Genomic DNA, 19,930 nt, shown 5'->3' with positions numbered 1-19,930 from the left:
ATAATTTAGCTGGAGTTGTAAGTGAGGTGAAGGAGGAAGTAGTGAGGAGGGACTGAAGATAAAGCGATTTATCAGTGGACAGGAGATTCACATCCTAAATTCTCAGATTTATAAAACAAGGACTGGGGGCACGAAGGAGAAGTTAAATTGCAGGCATGCATCCTCTAATCTCCTTCAATAGGTGTCCCAGCCAGGGCATCTAGAATAAAGATCGGCAAAGCTGGACAGACTTTACTCTTTCTTGCACCCACGATTCCTAGCAAAATTCATTCTCCTTACATAGGAAACGGGAAAGTAGGCAGACAGCCCCTCCCCGAGGTGACGCCATGTCTCTATTCATGACAGATTTCTCTTTGGAGAATGAACGATTTCTTAAAAATGGTGCATTCCTACACATTGATCACATTTTAATTAGGATATTTATATTCAAATCCTGCTTCAGTCTCACATGAAAATCAGTTTTGCACCTCCCACGTAATTCTTTGCAGTCATTTGTCCAAAAGCGCATCGTTAAATCAACTTCCTATGATTGAGCCTCATACCTGGATATGGGGGAGCTGCAAGGCAGGCTGGAGGTGTAGCAGCAGAGTTGGGGGTTGGGTGGCTATACTGGTATAGAAAAGGGGTGCGCTGGGCAGAACTGAGGAGCACTGTCAAATCTTTATGTGGGCATCTCAGTACTGGACTAGCAGGAGATGCTACAGGACAGGACTCAGGTGCCCTGGCAGAGGAGTGAATCAGTACGTGGGGGGGTACTGGCCTAGTAGAGGCCAAATGAAGATGAAGGCAAAAGTAAAGAAAAGTATTACATAGTTTAAAATACAAATATAAAATTATTGCATTATTATTATTATTATTATTATTATTATTATTAAAAGAAGCAGAAGAAGTATGATAAACTTCTGACTTCTATTGTGCTTCTTTGAAATGACTGGACAGTTTAATAGTTTATGATGTATAAATTGGTAATGCATTTCTCATTATCGTTGAATTTCTTCCATAAGAATAATTTAAGTAGACGCCAATAAGGCAGACTATGCGAAAACTCAGCCTGCAGATCCGGTGCTCCTGCTCCCGGATTGCTTTCGATCAAAAACAGTTCTACAATGTTTATTACTCCTGCTCTTCCATTCCGTGTTTCGGACGTGACCTCGGGCTCTAAATGACAAGTCAGTCGTGATTGTGCTTCTATTAAACAAAACAATATGCAAATCAAGCAAACAAACTTCCTATTAAGATATGAGATCTTTCAAAGGTCTGCACAACCACACTATACAGGATCAGAGCATTTTAAATTTATTCTTTGGGTTTTTTTCAGAAACGAAAAAATATGTTTCCTCTCAGCTGTCTTTTTTTCTTGACCTCGTTTTACGGTGGGTAAATTCCAGATCCTTGTAAGGATAATCAAGAAAAGTTTAAACAAGAAAAAGTGATGATTATTGATTATCTGTCTAATTATCTGTCCTTCTGTGCAGGTGCCTGGTCAGAGATAGAGTTTATCCAGCCAGGTCCACAAACGAAAAAACCAGGCGAATCCTTCACGCTGTCCTCTAAAGCATCTGGATTCCCCTTTGCAATTGCTACAAACAGGCTCCGTGCAAATGGGCTGGAGTGGGTGGCGGGAATGAGCACGGGAGGGTCCTCCACCTTCTACCATCGGTCGGTTCACCATCTCCAGGGACGATCCAAACAGCGTGATGTATTTACAGATGAATAACCCGAAAACGGAAGACTCTGCAGTGCATTACTTACTGTCGCAGCACAGCGGCCAAAACACAGCTCAGATCAAGCAAAAAACGCGAGGCTGCGATCTTTAGAAAAACCATCTACTGTTGTTTCGTCGTTTGTTTGAGCAAGTGATTTTAAAAGCAGTATATTTAACTGTTTTAGAGTATGGACCGGGAAACCAGATTAAGACCATCATCGTCTTTTCAATTAAGCCCTTAAAAAAAATGGAAGAGTGGAAAACAGGGTGATTTGCCCGCAGTGTAGACGTGAACACTTCTTGCACGAATTCTCCCTGCTCATGGTTCAATAAACCTCCTAAGCACCTGCCCCTGCTTCCTCCTCACTATTCTTAAATTCAACCTCCTAAGCACCTGCCCCTGCTTCCTCCTCACCATTCTTAAATTCAACCTCCTCAATTTTTTTGTAAATACCATTAACCACAGAGCTTATTTCACATTTGTGTCTTTTAGATTTAATAATAAAATTGTTATATGACATTATTATTGCAATTAGAATTGTTGTACAGCCATATATTTTTCACAATGCTTTTTGTATATAAGACTGTTGAAAATGCTATCTCCCTACCTGCATAAAATGTAATTGTGAATAAACAATAGCTTTTGATTGTCTTTTCTGAAAACTTACAAAATCCTCCTTGTTAGTACCTGAATTGCTCTGTTATTATATACCATTAGTTAATCATAACCAGGAAATACGATTTCCCTGTCTGATAGATCAAATCCCTAAACCAGAATTAATGTAGTTTATAACTACAACATAGAAACATTTTCTAAAACATCTCCCTTTTCAATTCTCTCTTTCTCTCTCTCTCTCTCTGTCTCACTACACAAATGTGGAAACACAATGAATTGCAAACTCGTTTTCAATGAGCATAACTCATGCCTAATAAATTAGAGAGTGACTTTCCCCGTTTGCAAAACGTCGATGTACTGGCAAAAAGATTTAGGTGATGATATGTTTGCTTGAGTCTGAGACCAACATTGAGGCTATGGCTCACCCAGAATCCTTTGCTGCCTTGGCCTGCTTTCAGTTTTGGCCATGGAAACCTTAAATGCCCTATTGACCCTGATTTGGAGAAACTACAGGAGACATCTGGACTGCAGCAGGAGATGTCAAAAACTTATGATGGAAGGTCATGGGATCACAGAAAAGGAGAAGGAAATGGTCAGAATCTCACAGGCCAACGTTTCAACTAAAGTGGCACCAGCGATAGCAGAGTCTTGGAAACCTCCCTGAGGGTGAAAACCTGACAGGACAAAAGACTAACAGAAGATTGAGGTGAACATCAGGCAAGTGGGCCTCAATTTGGGAGGGGGATCAAGGTAACTTAGGTTTAATTTATCTTGTTTTGACACAAGAAACTTAATACATGGTACTCCCATGGATCCTTATTAGGGATTATTGTATGTTTTACCTATAAAAAAGCAGCACTCACTGACATACAGTGAGACACAGAGTAGTGCTTACATAGAAACATAGAAATGAGGGCAGAAGAAGACCAATAGGCCCATCCAGTCTGTCCAGAAAGCTTTCACATTTATTTTTCTCATACTTATCTGTTACTCCAACCGCTGAGTTCAGGACCCTTATTGGCAACTTTTTAAATTCTAACTTCTTTCCACCCCCCCCCCCCTTCCCCCGCACATTGATGCAGAGAGCAGTGTTGGAGCTGCATCAAAGTGAAGTATAAGGCTTAATGTTTGAGGGTAGTAGCCTTCATATTGAGCAAGTTACCCCAATGTTTGTATACTCATACTGCTCAGATCAATGCCTTGTTAGATGTTGTCTGGATGTAAATCCTATTTCTTCATTCCCTGCAGCTCTGTTCCTCCCAAAGATACCTGCATTGCTTATTGATATGCAATAATAAATTTAAATTTGTTTCTACTAAATTTGGTGTAGTACCTTTGTGTTCATGGGGCAACACCTTTAAGAGTGACTTAGCACTTAACAGTGATAAAATCAAAGATCCCAAATAATGAATGTTTCTTAATCTCATGGTTTATTTGTTGAGCAAAAATTAATTTTTAAGGCATACATTTTAATAAATATTTTCACATTTCCATTGAGTGCAATAATATACTTAAGGCTTCTTATTTTAGGTTTTAATTGAAAACCTCCAATAAAACATCTCCAATGCAAAAAAAAAAAAAAACAAACCAAAACAACTAAGTGTTTATTGAATAATCACCAGAAAAACACCATTTCCCCTAGTTCTCTTTAAGCTCTCCTTTGCCTACCCTGGATCTTCCACTTGGTTTTTGTGCCTTTTCTGTATTAATGACTCTTCAGCTGTACTAACATTGCCCAGGTATGTAAAAAGGACTTTAGCGCCAAATAAATCTTATGCTCAAAAACCGGCAGTAGGCTTAGCACCTCTGGTGCAAACTTCAGAGTAATAACCTTATTATAATGCAAGGAGGTGTGTTAGTGCCTAGCAAGTCTCCTACTACCATGAGAGATGTAAGGCCAGCTCAGAGGCAGGCATTAAACTTCCCGCAAGTTCTCCCTCCCTCCACAGCATGTCAAAACCACCAAATCCTCACACAAGGCCAGGTCCAGGGCCAGGTCTGGGTCCCAGGGTCCTCCTAGCCCCACTCCCTCTCTTTTTTCTCTTGATCACTTTTTAAATGAAGTCGGCTGACAGGTCTGGGGTTGGACATCTTCCCAGCCCCTCCCTGCTCCCCTTAGAAAATTAAATTGGACCATGCAACTCCCCAGCCCCTAAATCCCCCCCTCCCCACCCGGAAACCCTTATCGGAAAAGACTTTGCCTCCTATTGCAAGACTGTTCCTTCACTGATAGCCGATTGGTCCTTTCACTTACTTGTATACTGTCTTTATGTCTTTATCTTTTTAATGTAATTTTATGAATGTACACAATGTGTCTCCCCTCCAACTTTGTACAAACAGGATATAAATATTTTAAACAAACAAATACATAAATTAAATGAAATTAATTAAGCCAATCACTGTTTGTAGATGTTACCAAAATACTATTTTAAAATATCATATGTTTGCTGATCACCACCAAAGTTAATTACATTAGAGTAAATTATATTGACAATAAGAATTAATTACTGTTGGATATATGGAGATCCTGGATATCTTTGTCAAAACCTAATGCTTTCTCTCCATTATCCTAATTCTATCCAAACTATTCCAGTACTGAAAAATGAAGCCAAAATTCCTTTCTACTCCAAAGAATTAGAATATATAAAATGTGATCTATGTTTAAAACAATGTATCTTCTAGGATATGACTACAGCAATACAAAATTCAATTATTTAATCTAATAGCTACCTATAGTGGATCTTTTAGCAGAATAATTGCTGTTGTGGCAATGAAGATTATTTAAGATAATGCACCACTCATCCAAGGGACGTAAAGCTCAGCAGATAAGTGAAATTGTGTGTTATTCATGTAGTATCAGTATCCAATCCTTGCCAATTTTAGAGTGCATGACAGCTGGTTGAAGGTGCCCTGACAAGAATATATTTGTAATCCAAAGTGAGCACTTTCTGTAAAATAGTCTCCATTGGATCTAGGTGGAAATTGTTGCAGTCTCCAAAGCTTGTCTTGACATATTAATGAGCTCAATAAACACATTATCTAGCTCCTTCATTAGGTTTTTGTTAACAAAGCCCAGAGCATAAGTTCTATTACCTAGAGCAAGTAATACATGTATGCTGATCTACATACATACTTGCATAGATATAGACATATATACATGCATACATCTCTCTGTATATATATATGGAGGCTACTTTACATAAAATTGGCATGGATCAGATTCTGATACTACATGAACAACATATACAATTTCAAGAATTTTGAGCAGTGTTTTTTTGTTGTTGGTTTGGGTTTTTTTTTAACCTGAGTCCTTACAAAGAGACACTTATCTACTGAGCTTTAGGTCCCTTGGATGAGTGGTGCATTATCTTAAATAATCTTTATATAAAATTGAATACTTGCATGGAGATCATAATCTTAGAATCTCTGACATGATTCTGCAAGGAACATTCATCTTTTCAAGAGCAGAATAAACATTCTAATAATGCACATTCCATGCTTTTAGCATTAGATGTTTCATAAAATACACACCATATAAGGGAAAGTATTACTATAGCTGTATGTAATCAGAACAAATTTACTGACTGTTGATGTTATTTCCCTCATTATTTTTACTTCATTTAATTTTGGGGAAATAGAGCGTTTTAATCTTTTTCATTTTGACTTGGATCTAGATGTTTTCCTCAACTGGAAACAGAAAACAGTTGTGAAAATCCTTTTACAATTTGCCATATTCCTAGATTTCTGATTTTAAATTTGATTCACATTCATGTACATTTGAGGAGAATTAGGATTTTTTATATACTGATCATAACAAACAAATGGCACAAGTAACCTTTCTACTCTTATATCTGGGTTCAGGTTGTTGGTCATGCTTGATAAATCATCACACGTGCAAATTAATTCAAATTATTTACTCTTTAAAATAAAGGCAGTGCAATTGTACTACATCGTTGGTTAGTCACAGGACCATTTCCTCTGTGCTCTTGGTTCCTGAGGATATTTTAAAATGGTGTTCTCCTTGCTTCTGATCTTCCCATCATTCTTTTCGAGTAGGTATCACTTCTACCTCTCACATTATTCACCTTATTACCTTACTATTTTCTGAAATACTGGAGTAAATGATATTTTTATTTATGTGTAGGTGTCTATTCGAATATCGAATTGCTTCAGTCCAATGCAGAGGTTAAAAAGCCCGGGGAGTCTGTGAAGTTGTCCTGTAAAGCCTCGGGATTCACTTTCACTGATTACTGGATGGATTGGGTTCGCCAAGCACCCGGGGAAGGACTGGAGTGGGTTGGGAGCATTCACCCTGACCAGACAACAACACATTATGGACCCGCTTTACAGGGTCATGCAATCATCTCCAGGATCAATTCCAACAGCATGATTTATTTACAAATCAATTCCCTGAAATCTGAAGACACCGCTGTGTATTACTGTAATCGAGACTGGCAACACATTGATTTCTCCCATTACAAAATCTCCCCTGAATAAAACTAAATAATAATTTCCTGTCTTTTACTCGACCTACATTTGTTAAACTGAATTTGAAAAAAAGATCTCTATACTGAACTTCCTGCTGAGGAATTAACACTGTCAGTGGAACTCAGCCAGTGGAACTATTTTTCAGAGAAATGAACTCGATTATTCTTGTCAGTAACCTGTTAAATGCCTCTGTCCTCATGTGCATTAGGCAATTTAAATGAACACCCAGAGTTTAGATTTTAAAAACTTCTGTTTGCTAATCTGAGCACGTTAAAAGTCTAAAAACTGAAAGCTTGAAACCAAGGCTCTGGAGCTCTGCTATGCAGTTTCCACGCGTGAAAATTCTTATATATTTTAGCCCTGCTGATTTCCCCTGATCCAGTTCACCTGAGAAACCAGTCCCATTCAGAAGACAATCGACTTTGTGCTTGTGTAAAGTGTTCCCCTTGTGTTTCCTCTGCTATTAAGCAAAATCGATCTTTTGCTATTAAACAAAACTACCGCCTCTATGTTCTATTACAACATTTATTCAGTGCCGTTATATGGAACACCTCACAGAACAGTCACTAGGACACTATTAATCCTTGCTAATCTATGGGTCCTTCCAGTCAACTACATTTCTACATTTCTTACTCACTTTCAATGTTATACCTCATTGAAAAGTGCAATATCCTGTCAAGATCATTTGGGGTCTATGATTGCCAAAATCTGTGAAAAAGTGATAAGGTATCTACCAGCACCAGCAGCACTTTTTCTGTCTATATATAAAAAAAAAACTGATATGTGTCCATTCAGTTGACCCATTCATGTAGTACAGCAAAGGTATTTGTCTGGGGAGAGGATGTAGTTCCAGCAGTTGCCACAAGGCATCAGTATCACAGATTAATCGGAGGCTGCAATATAAGTATTGTCCAAAGAGTGTCAGTATCTTAATTATGTTTTCAATGCTTTCTCTCTCCATCTTGATGTAAGTGGGCTTTGCTACATAATAAATGGATAATTGAAGTGACCTTTTCCAGACCCAAATTCACAAAAAAAAAAAAAATAGTTCAAATTAAATACCAAATCAAAGGTTTCTGGCATGCAGGTTTGCAGAATTATATTAACTTTCAAAGGGGCTCTTTGATCTGGCCACACAGTTCAAGAAATCTACCACACATGTGCTATAAAGGAGAACAGGGCTTATTTGCATACTGAACATTTGTTAGGTTACCTGAGAAAGATTAAAACAGATACAATGCCCAAAGATTTTGCCAGTTTATTGTTTTCAGTATTTTGGCAGAGAAAATGCAATTAATTTTTCAAAAAAACTTAGATGAGAAGTGAGAAATGTTCTTAGTGATTATTATTATTTGTTTGTTTGTTTTGGTATTCAATCCATCCTTTTGAAACTGCCTAGAGTGGGTTACAAGCAACATTTACATATTAATATTTAGCATTTGTGCTCATTGACTGAGACTTGATGTCAGCTTATCTTTATGTGTAAGAAAACACTAAACATCAATTTTAAGAGTTTCCCATTAGTAGTTATCACTAAAGAAACAAAACAGTAGCATGGATACATTTACTAAGGACAATTACTCTAAGGAACTTGTATTTTGGAAGAAATCATATATTTATCCTTAACTTGTATGGAGAGGATATCTTTATAAGAAAGTCCCCAACTTGGCAGAATATTAGAGAAAATAATCTAGCTCTATATCTGAAAAGCATAATTTCTTGATGAGCTTAACAATGGCATAGGGACAGACTGAATTCTTTAGAGCTCTCACATGACCTGCAGTATTTGTTTGCAAGAAAATTAAATAAACTTTAATTACTGTAAATGCAATACACATTTCATAGGTTATTCACCAGCAAAGAAATAGAGGAAGTGGTTTCTTCTTCTCTTTTCTAGATGCAGGGTCAGTGGATGGACTAGACATTACTAAGTGCCACCTAGAGCAATGGTCCCCAACCCTGTCCTGGGGGCCCACCAGCCAGTCAGGTTTTCAGGATATCCACAATGAATATGCATGAGAGAAAATTTGCATGCACTACCTCCATAATATGTAAATTTTCTCTGACCTAGAGTACAGAAGGTGGGAGAGAGAGAGAGCATGAGAGCGAGAGAACAAACAAAGAAAGAATATATGGGTGGGGATGGGAGGTCACAGTATTTGTCCTCCTAGGGTGCCTACGACCCTTGCATTGGCCCTGCCTAGATGCAATTACAAGTTGTACATAAGAACATAAAAACATAAGAAATTACCATGCTGGGTCAGACCAAGGGTCCATCAAGCCCAGCATCCTGTTTCCAACAGTGGCCAATCCAGGCCACAAGAACCTGGTTTGGCCTCTGTTGGTTTTTATAATACATTTTTTATAATACATTTTTATAATAAATTACAGAAAATAATTATATTTTTTAAATGAGTAGCAACTGACTTCATATTTCTCCTATATCGCTTGTAATTTTTTTTAAATGGTTATAAAATAGTTATAAAAATAAACTTCATATTCATTTTCAGCTGTTGGGAATTCATAGAAAATCTCTAAGAAAAGAGCACTAATGATCATTATACCTCAGTTTTAAATGATATCTTTATTTATAAATAATATGTGTGCACAAATAAATAACTGCCCAGGCATTTAAATATGTCACTATGCATAAATGTGTACATATTCAAACATAGTAACATAGGAATGACACAGAAAAGGACCAAATGGTCTATCTAGTCTGCCCAGCAAGCTTCTCTTGGTAATGTCTACCATGCTGTGTAGGTCACCTCAAGTTTCTCTTAAGGGTAGTCCATGCAGTTACCCCCAATCCTTATGATAAAGGTACAAATATTTACAATCAAAACCATAAAAATGTACTTCTAGCAACATTTTTACTGGATGAGGACCTTTCCAGAAAATTCCAGCAATGCTAACTTGCTTTGCTTTTGGACTTGGCTGTAGAAGCAGTCCTTATGTCTGCAAATCAATATCCCCAGACCATAAAACTCAGGGCCCATGTTGGTTGCCATCCAAATCCAATTCCCCTTTCTCCCACCATCAAAGAGAAGAGTGATGTTGCAGTTGTGTCAAAAGTATCAAGGCCTATTGATTGAGAGTAGTAATCCCTGTGCTATTGATAAGGGTAGTAACTGTCACACCGAGCAGGTTACTCATGCACAGATTTAAGAAAACGGATCACAGGCAGCTATAAAAATAGTATCTATAAATACTACCATTTCATTCTCACTCCTAACCTACAAGTCAATGATTAGGGCATATTTCCTTTATCCCATTCTGTCCAAAACCATTCAGCTCCGACAAATGAAGCATCATCTACCGGATGAATCATATTGCAGAAATTGTGGTGTCTGTGTACTGAAAGTTACCTCTAGAGCTGAATTCAGCCATAGGAAATTCGGAACCTTCAATTATTTAAACTAATATCTACTTGTAAAGCATCTTTGTTCAGAATCTCAGTAGCTTTCTTTTACATCTCAGTAACATTCAGTACCTCTGAGGACGAATTAACATCCCAGTCTTGTAATTGCATAATAGAGAAAAAAAGACTACCCTAATTTCAAAAGTGAATCTCTGAGATCCCATGTGGAAAAACTGTACTCAAAGTTCTTGAAATCATATATTCAATATCTCTCTATCCATTTTTCAATTATTCTGGAGTTAAAGTTTATCTTAAAACATTAATTAACCAGAAAAGATTACCATACTCATTTATCAGGTTTCTGTTAACAAAGCCCAATATATAAATTATACATTTTATTACATACAACAAGATATATCGATAGATAGATACATAGAGAGATAAATAGAGAGACCGAGACAGACAGAGACAAAGAGATAGAGGTATAGAGATAGAGAGACACATAGAGATAGAGAGACAGATATATAGAGAGACAGATATAGAGAGAGACAGAGAGGCAGTCACAGAGAGATAGACAGATGGAGAGAGAGACAGACAGACAGAGAGATAGAGGTATAGAGATAGAGAGATACATAGAGATAGAGAGACAGAGAGGCAGGCACAGAGAGATAAAACATATGGAGAGAGAGACAGACAGACAAAGAGATAGAGGTATAGAGATAGAGACACACACAGAGATAGAGAGATAGAGAGGCAGTCACAGAGAGATAAACAGATGGAGAGAGAGACAGACAGACAAAGAGATAGAGGTATAGAGATAGAGAGACACACAGAGATAGAGAGATAGAGAGGCAGTCACAGAGAGATAAACAGATGGAGAGAGAGACAGACAGACAAAGAGATAGAGGTATAGAGATAGAGAGACACACAGAGATAGAGAGGCAGTCACAGAGAGATAGACAGATAGACATAGAGAGATATAGAAAGAAAAACAGATACAGAGAGTCATAGAAATAGAGAGAGAGAGAAAGACAGATAGAAAGAGATACAGAGACAAAGATAGAGACAGATAGAGGGACAGAATGAGAGGGGGGGGGAGGTTATTCAATTCCACCCGGAAGAGAATATCCTGGAATATGTGATCTGATTCCTGCAAGGAACACTCAACATTTAAATAAAGGAAATAGAAAAGAATTATATTGCTCATTCTCATTAATTTGTATCAGACAATATAAATTTAATCAATTAGGACATATGTGCAAACTTTGCTCATTATTTTCCCAAACATATTTTCACTACGTTTATTCCCTGGAAAATACGGAGTTTTAGCATTTTTTAGTTTTGAATCGCATAAAATAAGCTCGCCCCAAAGCGTTTGAAAACTGAATTTGGTTGCGAAACTCATTTTAAATATTTGTAGGGTTTTGTTTAATAACTGACTCACATTCATACACTGTCACATATTTTTTAGGGTAATTAGCATTTCTACTATTGACCATAACAAAGAAATGTCAGATGCAACCTGTCCACTTTTTCTAGCTGAGTTCAAGTTGTTTTGTTCTTCGTACTCTGCAAATTATAATATGCAAATGAATTTATAATATGCAAATGAATTTATAATATGCAAATGAATTTAGAGCATTTCCGCTTTAAAATCAAAGGCGACGCTTTTGTGAGCAGAGGCTCCTGCATCATTGATGGTCAGCCAAAGGATCGTTTCCTCTGCGCTGTAGCTTTCCGGGGATAGTCAAAAACTATGATTTTCTTATGTCTTCTGATTTTCCCATCGTACTTTTCCTGTAGGTATCTTTTTGTATCTCCCAAATTATGCACCATAATACTTTATTATGTGGAACTGGTCTTGTAAATCCTGTTTTCCTTATCCGTAGGTGTCTTCTCGAATATCGAATTGGTTCAGTCCAATGCAGAGGTTAAAAAGCCCGGGGAGTCTGTGAAGTTGTCCTGTAAAGCCTCAGGATTTGCTTTGACCAGCTACTGGATGGATTGGGTTCGCCAAGCACCCGGGGAAGGACTGGAGTGGGTTGGGCGCATTCACCCTGACCAGACAACGATACAGTACGGACCCGCTTTACAGGGTCATGCAATCATCTCCAGGATCAATTCCAACAGCATGATTTATTTACAAATCAATTCCCTGAAATCTGAAGACACCGCCGTGTATTATTGTGCCCGAGAGCACAGTGGAAGGAAGTCTATGAGATGGCTGGCAAAAACGTTTCAAAACGGAACCTGGTGAATCCGGTGTAAAAAGCCCGGAGAGTCTGTGAAGTTGTCCTGTAAAGCCTCGGGATTCACTTTCACTGATTACTGGATGGATTGGGTTCGCCAAGCACCCGGGGAAGGACTGGAGTGGGTTGGGAGCATTCACCCTGACCAGACAACAACACATTATGGACCCGCTTTTCAAGGGCATGTAATCATCTCCAGGATCAATTCCAACAGCATGATTTATTTACAAATCAATTCCCTGAAATCTGAAGACACCGCCGTGTATTATTATGCCCGAGAGGGCACATTAATTTCTTTAATCATAAATTCTCCCCTAACCATGAGAAACAGTTTTTTCCTCTCCTCCATCTGTTAAGCCGAATGTGAATCATGGAGTTAGATACCGAACATATTAGTGAGGAATTATTTACATCTCTAGTCAGGGCTAGCTAACTGCAAGAAACCAATAACAGAAATATTTTCCTTAAACAAAATGCCACCTCTTTTCAGGTCACTGGAAGCATTTTTTTTTTTTTTGCATGAAATGGATCCTGCATGTCAGTAAGTTATCACGGGCCACAGCTCCCATGTGCATTTAACAGTTTAGTCATAGTTTGGAGGGGTAAGCAATGATTGCATAGGGATTTACAGTTTTAATCGCTTCTTATTAATCTGTGCAGGTCACATGTCTCGAAAATCAAGCTTCAACCCAAGGGCTCTCCTACCATGCAATGCAGCTTCTCTGCTGTGAAGATTCATTTACTGTCCCTTTTAGCCTGCTTTTGTAACCATGCCTACAGCGGCTGGGAATAGGGTTGCCAACTGGCTCCTGGTTTTCAGGACAGGCTGGTTTTACCCCCGTTGCCTGCATGGAGCAGTAGTCGTGCTTTTCCAGGGAAAACAATAGGAAGATCAGAGCTACAAGTCCACGCCAGCAGTGAGAGTAAAACCAGGACTGGATGAATCTGTCCTGGAAATCTGGAGCCAGGTGGGAAACCCGTGCCATTCAGAGCACACAATTTGGGGGTTTGCCCAACCCTATCTGTTTCTTAACATGTTCTGGAAAAAATGATCTTTTACAATTAAATAAAAAAAATACTGCTCATTTAATATATTTTAGAAATGTGTCTGTGTTATCTATTGGCCTCGCGCTTCGGGAAAGGCAGTTAATAAATCCAAAAATAAATAAAGCAGCCTCATTTAATACTGTATATGGTAGACTATAAACATAATATTTTCATAGGATTGTTTTAGAAGAGCTGTCATGTTTGGTAGATATCTCTGGATAACTGAAATGTTTCAAATATAAACATTTGATGATAGAAAACCTGGTGGAAGCCAACTTCTGCACTACAGCACCCAAAGTTTCTAAATGAATTAAAAAAAGCAGCAATTAATTTTTCATCACCGTGTCCGGAATCCAAGCACAACCTTAATCCTGCAGCCATTATACAAGCAGCGCTTGCAAATTCGGAAGCAAATTTCCTGTTAAATAATGGAGGAGTCTTTCATATCCTGTCCTGTTTTACTCAAACTGGGAGAGAATATTGCTAACGGGGAGAACTAAATAGAAAAAAAAACATTTCTCTACGGTCTTTCCTTTTCCTGTCAGTTTCCCTAGGTAAGGCGCTATAATGAGTGAATTAGCCTCACCTTCAAAAAAGCGCGGCGAAAAAAGATATATATAATATTTTGAAAAATGAATGTCAATATTTGCAGGCGTCATTTCCGATGTTCTACTCTTCCAGTCTGATCCAGCCCGAGGACTCTGTCCGGTTGCCTTTCTGACGTCCTCAAGCATTGGTTTCGCCAAACGCCAGGGACTGGACTCAATGGGTAGGGAGAGTTGGCCCAGAAGATGGGGAAACTTTCCATGCCGATATTCCTTATCACCACAGACAATTTATTTAGAAATGAAAAAGTCGGAAAAGTGAAGACAGCGCGGTTCATTATTGTCTGGAAGCCCCAGGGAAGGACACCCACCCAGCGTCCGCTTGCAAACCTTCCGCTGAGGGGCAGCAAAAGACTGAAAAATACTGAGCGTCCTATTAAACGAACTGGCTCGAAAGACATTGCTTTATTAACACCGACTGTGAAAGAGAGAAAAACCAAAACAAAGATCCCAAGGGAATTAAACGTTCCGTGAGAGACCTTGATGTCTCCTTAGACCAACAACTAAATTTCAAACATCACATCAACACTATGATAAAGTGGGTTTCTTCAAACTCCACATCCTTAAAAAACTTAAACCTCTTCTTCATACTCAAGACTTCCGCACAGTACTTCAGATGACTATATTATCAAAATTGGATTATTGCAATTCCTTATTACTGGGTCTCCCCTTTTCCACTATTAAACCCCTTCAAATGTTGCAGAACGCCATGGTTAGGATTATAACAAATACCCGTAAAGGTGACCACATCACCCCCATTCTAAAGGACCTTCATTGGTTACCCATTTCCTCCCATATAAGATACAAAATTCTCACCATCCTTCATAACTCCCTGTACAATCACAATCACTCTTGGTTCGAGGTTGCACCACACTTCCGCTCATCCAATCGTCCCACCAGAACCACCCTCGCAGGAACTCTCTATACCCCCACCCTTAACACCGCACACCATGCTTTCACCAGCAAAAGAGCCCTCTCTATTGCAGGCCCCTCCCTCTGGAACACCCTGCCCACAGAACTCCGATTAGAACCATGTATAAGCAAATTCAAAAAAGGAATTAAGACCTGGCTCTTCAAATTGGCTTATCCAGACTCGGACCAAACTCAGCTTATGCCCTAAATTTTTGTATTCATCTGCAACGGTCATTGTTTAAGGTATAATTTTACTACTCTTTTCTAGTCCCCTGAGTCTATTCCTTGCATCTTTCTCTTTTGCTCTTATTAGCCTTATCCCCATTCTTATCCCTCTCTCGTTCCCTTTTGCAATTTCTTTCCAACCTGTTTGTATAATTTTTTTATAATTTTTGCTTGCGATCTCCTAACCCTCTCAGAGTGTACAGATTGTAAAGTTGTTATTATTGTACATATAATATGGTCTTATATTGTTTATACAATAAGGTGTATTTTGTTTATATAATAAGGTCTTATATTGTTTAGATAATAAGGTTACCCCTGCCTGTACCTCCTCTCAGGTACTGTTCCTATTTTGCCTTCCTCCTTTACTGCTTTCCTTCTCTGCTGCCGCTCCTTCTCCTCTCTTCTTGGCTGCTCCACCTTCCCCCTCCCGGTTTTTTTTGTATTTTCCATCCTTTCTCAGTTATATTGTAAACCGGGGTGATGTTCCCACGATTGTCGGTATAAAAAAAGTTAATAAAATAAATAAATAAATAAAATATGTTTACTCCTGGTCAGTGCCTTTTGTACATAATTAGTGAGCCAGTTTGCTGCAAAGTCCAACCTTCTAATTGTGAAGCAGCTACTTTTAAGGGGTAAGGCCAAGGCTTAATTTGTGGTCCCGGCTCTTCTTTTCAGGTTTAAGAGGCAGAGCAGCAGGGGTGTTCTGCTCCAGCCCTTTCCCTCCAGGCAGCCTTCAGGGAAGAGGAGGAGAGAGGGTGAGCCTGGAGGACACAGAGAAGAGAACAGCTACTCAGCTCTCTAAGCCAGCTCCTCCTCTCTTGTTCTCCCTCCTCCACCTTTTCTGTATTGCAGGTAACAGAAGGGTAGGGGTGATATTGAAGCAGATACTGCAGAGCAAAAAAGAAACTCAAAAAAAGGGGTTTGAATTAGCACAAGTATGAAACCTGTGAGCAGTACTGCCAATTGTCAAGGCTTCAACACAGGCCTTGATGCATGGCACTACTGCTTACAAATTTCATATTTGTGCTAATTCAGCACCTTTTTGTGTCCACTATGGAGAGCGTAATTTCTGGCAGAACAATCCAGAATGGCATTCTGTCACCATGTTTCTGGGACCCAAGAAAGCGGAGCAGAACAAGGAGTGTATATCAATTCTGGATCCCCTGAGGAAACTGATCAGAGCCACTAGTTGTATGGATTATTTATGGTCGTGCAGCCCATGGAGGAAGCAGATAAGATCAGAGAGTTTGGAACTGCTTACCCTGAGACAAGGGCAGACACAGGGTATGCAGGCCCAGGTCCTACCTCTTTAGTTTCTCCTCCCATCCACAGTTCCACTTTTTTTTTTTTTGTCTGAGGTAAGAATATCATTTGGGTTTAACAATGTAGGGTTCAATTTTTCACACAAAACCAGGGCCCCCAGTGGATAATAAATTCTAAAAGGGATCAATAACAAGTTCTGGCACATCATTTAGATGTTGGAGACTTCTGTAACAAAATACCCCCTAGTAGTTGAAATGCAGTTCAGTATTGAAAAAGCTCCAATACAGTTCAACAAAGATGAGAAACGGGAAAAGGATGGAAATGAAGGAGGCAGTCTATGAATTGTACTAATAAATTCTTACACAGTTAAAACAAACTCATAATCATTTATCTTTAAAACTCTTCCTACTCTCTGGCCTAAAAGGAGTCTTAGTGGCCTGTTTCTTAATGTTATTGATGGCCAAATACACATTGGCAGAAAATGTTTAATGGATGTGGCCTAACATAAAGTCCACTTTTCCCAGTGAAATGCAAATGAATTATTTCACTTTCAAGAAAAAATTACTGCCATGCAAATGAAACATAGTAATGATGGCAGAAAAGGGCCAACTGGTCCATCCAGTCTGCCCAGCAAGCTTTTTATGGCAGTATTATCTGCCATGCAAATGAAACATAGTAATGATGGCAGAAAAGGGCCAACTGGTCCATGCAGTCTGCCCAACAAGCTTTTTATGGAATATTATCTGCCATGCAAATGAAACATAGTAATGATGGCAGAAAAGGGCCAACTGGTCCATGCAGTCTGCCCAACAAGCTTTTTATGGAATATTATCTGCCATGCCACGCAGCTTACCCCCATGTTTCTCTTAAACATGCTTCTTACACATTTTTTAAATTAGACCTTCTTAAGGACCCTCCAGTTCTATACTTTGTCATTCACTGGGAAGGCAAACACACTCATTTGTGACAGAAAGACAAAAAGGAAAACTCACTAAAAGCTTCCAACTATGGAAACTAGAAAGAAACCCTTGGCCGCCTGAGTATTCTTCAAAATATTTGCAAAGTAAGGACCTGACTTACTGTGCTGTTTTCCCTTTGACATGGAATGATGAATAAGCCTTAGTAAATGACCCGCAAAGACTGACTTTGAGCTTGCTTTATAGCTCTTGAGTATTCAGAGAGGAACTCTACATTTTAAAGCTAGAATTCGTTTATCCAGAGCAAGAAAAACGCTATCATAGAGGTAGAATCTAACACCGGGTCTGGGGGCAGTGGAGACGCTCTCAGTTTAGGTCTTTATTACCCAATCCTTAGTACATTCCATCTATAATTCCTCTCTCATTAGGAGGTTATTATGCTCCTTCAGAAATAAATCATGCATTTACTGCCAATGAAGACTCATCATTATGTTATTGTTTATTTTTTCCAAGTTCTATTTACCTTGTTCATTGTAAGACATTATTCTATATACTGTCAATCTATTGTTGTAATGTAAACCGAAGTGATTAGTAACTTTGTTACCAGAACTTCGGTATATAAAACTGTTAAATAAATAAAATAAAAAAATTTTTCTGAAGAAATGCTTGTGTGTGCGATAATTATGACATGGCCTGGACACTGTGAAAATGTTAGCCATTCAATTTCCGTGGCTTCCATCCTCTTTGCAATGACTAGCTAAAGATTTTGTTGTTCAGGTTTTCTCTAAAAGGCAGACTATAAGTCTGTAAATCAGAATAAAGATGCAGTAAACTAAGAGATCTTTGCACATCCTTACCACAATATGCGTTTTCTCTAGGATTTGAATTTTCTTTTTATGTATTAGCACGAGGCTATGCAAATTAATTCGCTACATTTCCTGCTTAAAAGCTCAGACAGACTTTTTCAAGTCAAAACATTTGACATTCTTCTTGCAGTGGGATCCTGTGTGATTACATCTTTATAATTTAGAAATGATAGTTTTACTGCAGCTACTCCTCTTCCTAATGTCAGGTCAGTATTCTCATGTGTCACTGCAGAGAAGGAGAAATAATTGTATTTTTCATTCTGTATTGTCTTAATCTTTTTTTTCTTCTTTTCTTTTTATCAAACAGGCGTAGAGTCAGGTGTGGTACTTCTACAGTCGGCTGCAGAAACTAAAAAACCAGGCGAGTCTTGCAGACTGTCCTGCCAAGCCTCAGGATTCACTTTTAGGGACCACTGGATGAGCTGGGTTCGGCAGGCATCCGGGAAAGGACTGGAATGGGTGGGAGAAATCAATCAGGACTCGGGCACTATCCGTTATTCACAAACGGTGCAAGGCAGATTCACCATCTCCAGAGATAATGCCAACGGTATGCTGTATTTACAAATGAACAGCCTGAAAACTGAAGACTCTGCTGTGTATTACTGTGCAAGAGACACAGTGGAAGGAAGTCTATGAGATGGCTGGCAAAAACGTTTCAAAACGGAACCTGGTGAATCTGGTGTAAAATGATCAGTAACTGCACTGAGACGTTTTAATGCATATTAAATACAATAACCTACATTAAATACTCGCCATAGAAATTTTACTTTATTGCTTTAATCCACATTGACATTAATGGGGCTTAAACCAAATGACAAAAAAATTACAATGACATGAATAATTAATACGGGTTAAGACTTTTTTTTTTTTTGCATTAACCAACACAACATGCATTACCCCACTGATAATGCTAAAACTTATCTACACCTGAGAGTGCAGCCCCCGATACGGGCTCACACTGGGCCTTTCTTACCTGCTGAGTGATACCTTCAAAGGACTTCGATGGACCTTATCTTCAGCATTTCCTCCTCCACCCTATGGGGCGGATTTTCAGAGCCCTGCTCGCGTAATTCCGCCCAAAACCGGGCGGATTTACGCGAGCAGGGCCCTGCGTGCCGGGAAGCCTATTTTACATAGGCCTCCCGGCGCGCGCAGAGCCCCGGGACTCGCGTAAGTCCCGGGGTTCTCGGAGGGGGGCGTGTCGGGGGCGTGTCGGGGGGCGGGCCCGGTCGTCGCGGCGTTTCGGGGGCGTGTCGGCAGCGTTTTGGGGGCGGGTACGGGGGCGTGGCTACGGCCCGGGTGCGTGGCCGTGCCCTCCGTACCCGCCCCCAGGTCGCGGCCTGGCGCGCAGGAGGCCCGCTGGCGTGCGGGGATTTACGCATCCCCCGACAAAGGTAAGGGGGGGGTTTAGACAGGGCCGGGCGGGTGGGTTAGGTAGGGGAAGGGAGGGGAAGGTGAGGGGAGGGCAAAGGAAAGTTCCCTCCGAGGCCGCTCCGATTTCGGAGCGGCCTCGGAGGGAACGGGGTAGGCTGCGCGGCTCGGCGCGCGCCGGCTATACAAAAGTCATAGCCTTGCGCGCGCCGATCCAGGATTTTAGGGGTAGATTTTAAAAGAAGCGCGATCAGCCTACTTTTGCTTGCGCATCAGACTCAAGCAAAAGTACGCTGGATTTTAGT

General features: G+C 39.6%; 3 gene segments (V, D, J or C); all 3 read left to right on the top strand.

The window, feature by feature from the left end:
- The first annotated feature begins 6,283 nt into the window (after positions 1-6,283).
- On the top strand, positions 6,284-6,818 carry LOC115078522. The segment is given in 2 exon segments: positions 6,284-6,373; positions 6,466-6,818. Coding segments are annotated over 2 exon segments (396 nt in total).
- Positions 6,819-11,856: 5,038 nt separating this feature from the next.
- Positions 11,857-12,460, top strand: LOC115077938. The segment is given in 2 exon segments: positions 11,857-11,969; positions 12,060-12,460. Coding segments are annotated over 2 exon segments (411 nt in total).
- Positions 12,461-18,368: 5,908 nt separating this feature from the next.
- Positions 18,369-18,890, top strand: LOC115078521. The segment is given in 2 exon segments: positions 18,369-18,460; positions 18,562-18,890. Coding segments are annotated over 2 exon segments (369 nt in total).
- The last annotated feature ends 1,040 nt before the right edge of the window (positions 18,891-19,930 follow it).

Source organism: Rhinatrema bivittatum, chromosome 16, assembly GCF_901001135.1.
Source record: "Rhinatrema bivittatum chromosome 16, aRhiBiv1.1, whole genome shotgun sequence".
Lineage (NCBI taxonomy): Eukaryota > Metazoa > Chordata > Amphibia > Gymnophiona > Rhinatrematidae > Rhinatrema > Rhinatrema bivittatum.
Note: the sequence above shows the minus strand (reverse complement) of the source record. Positions and strands in the feature narration are given on the sequence as shown.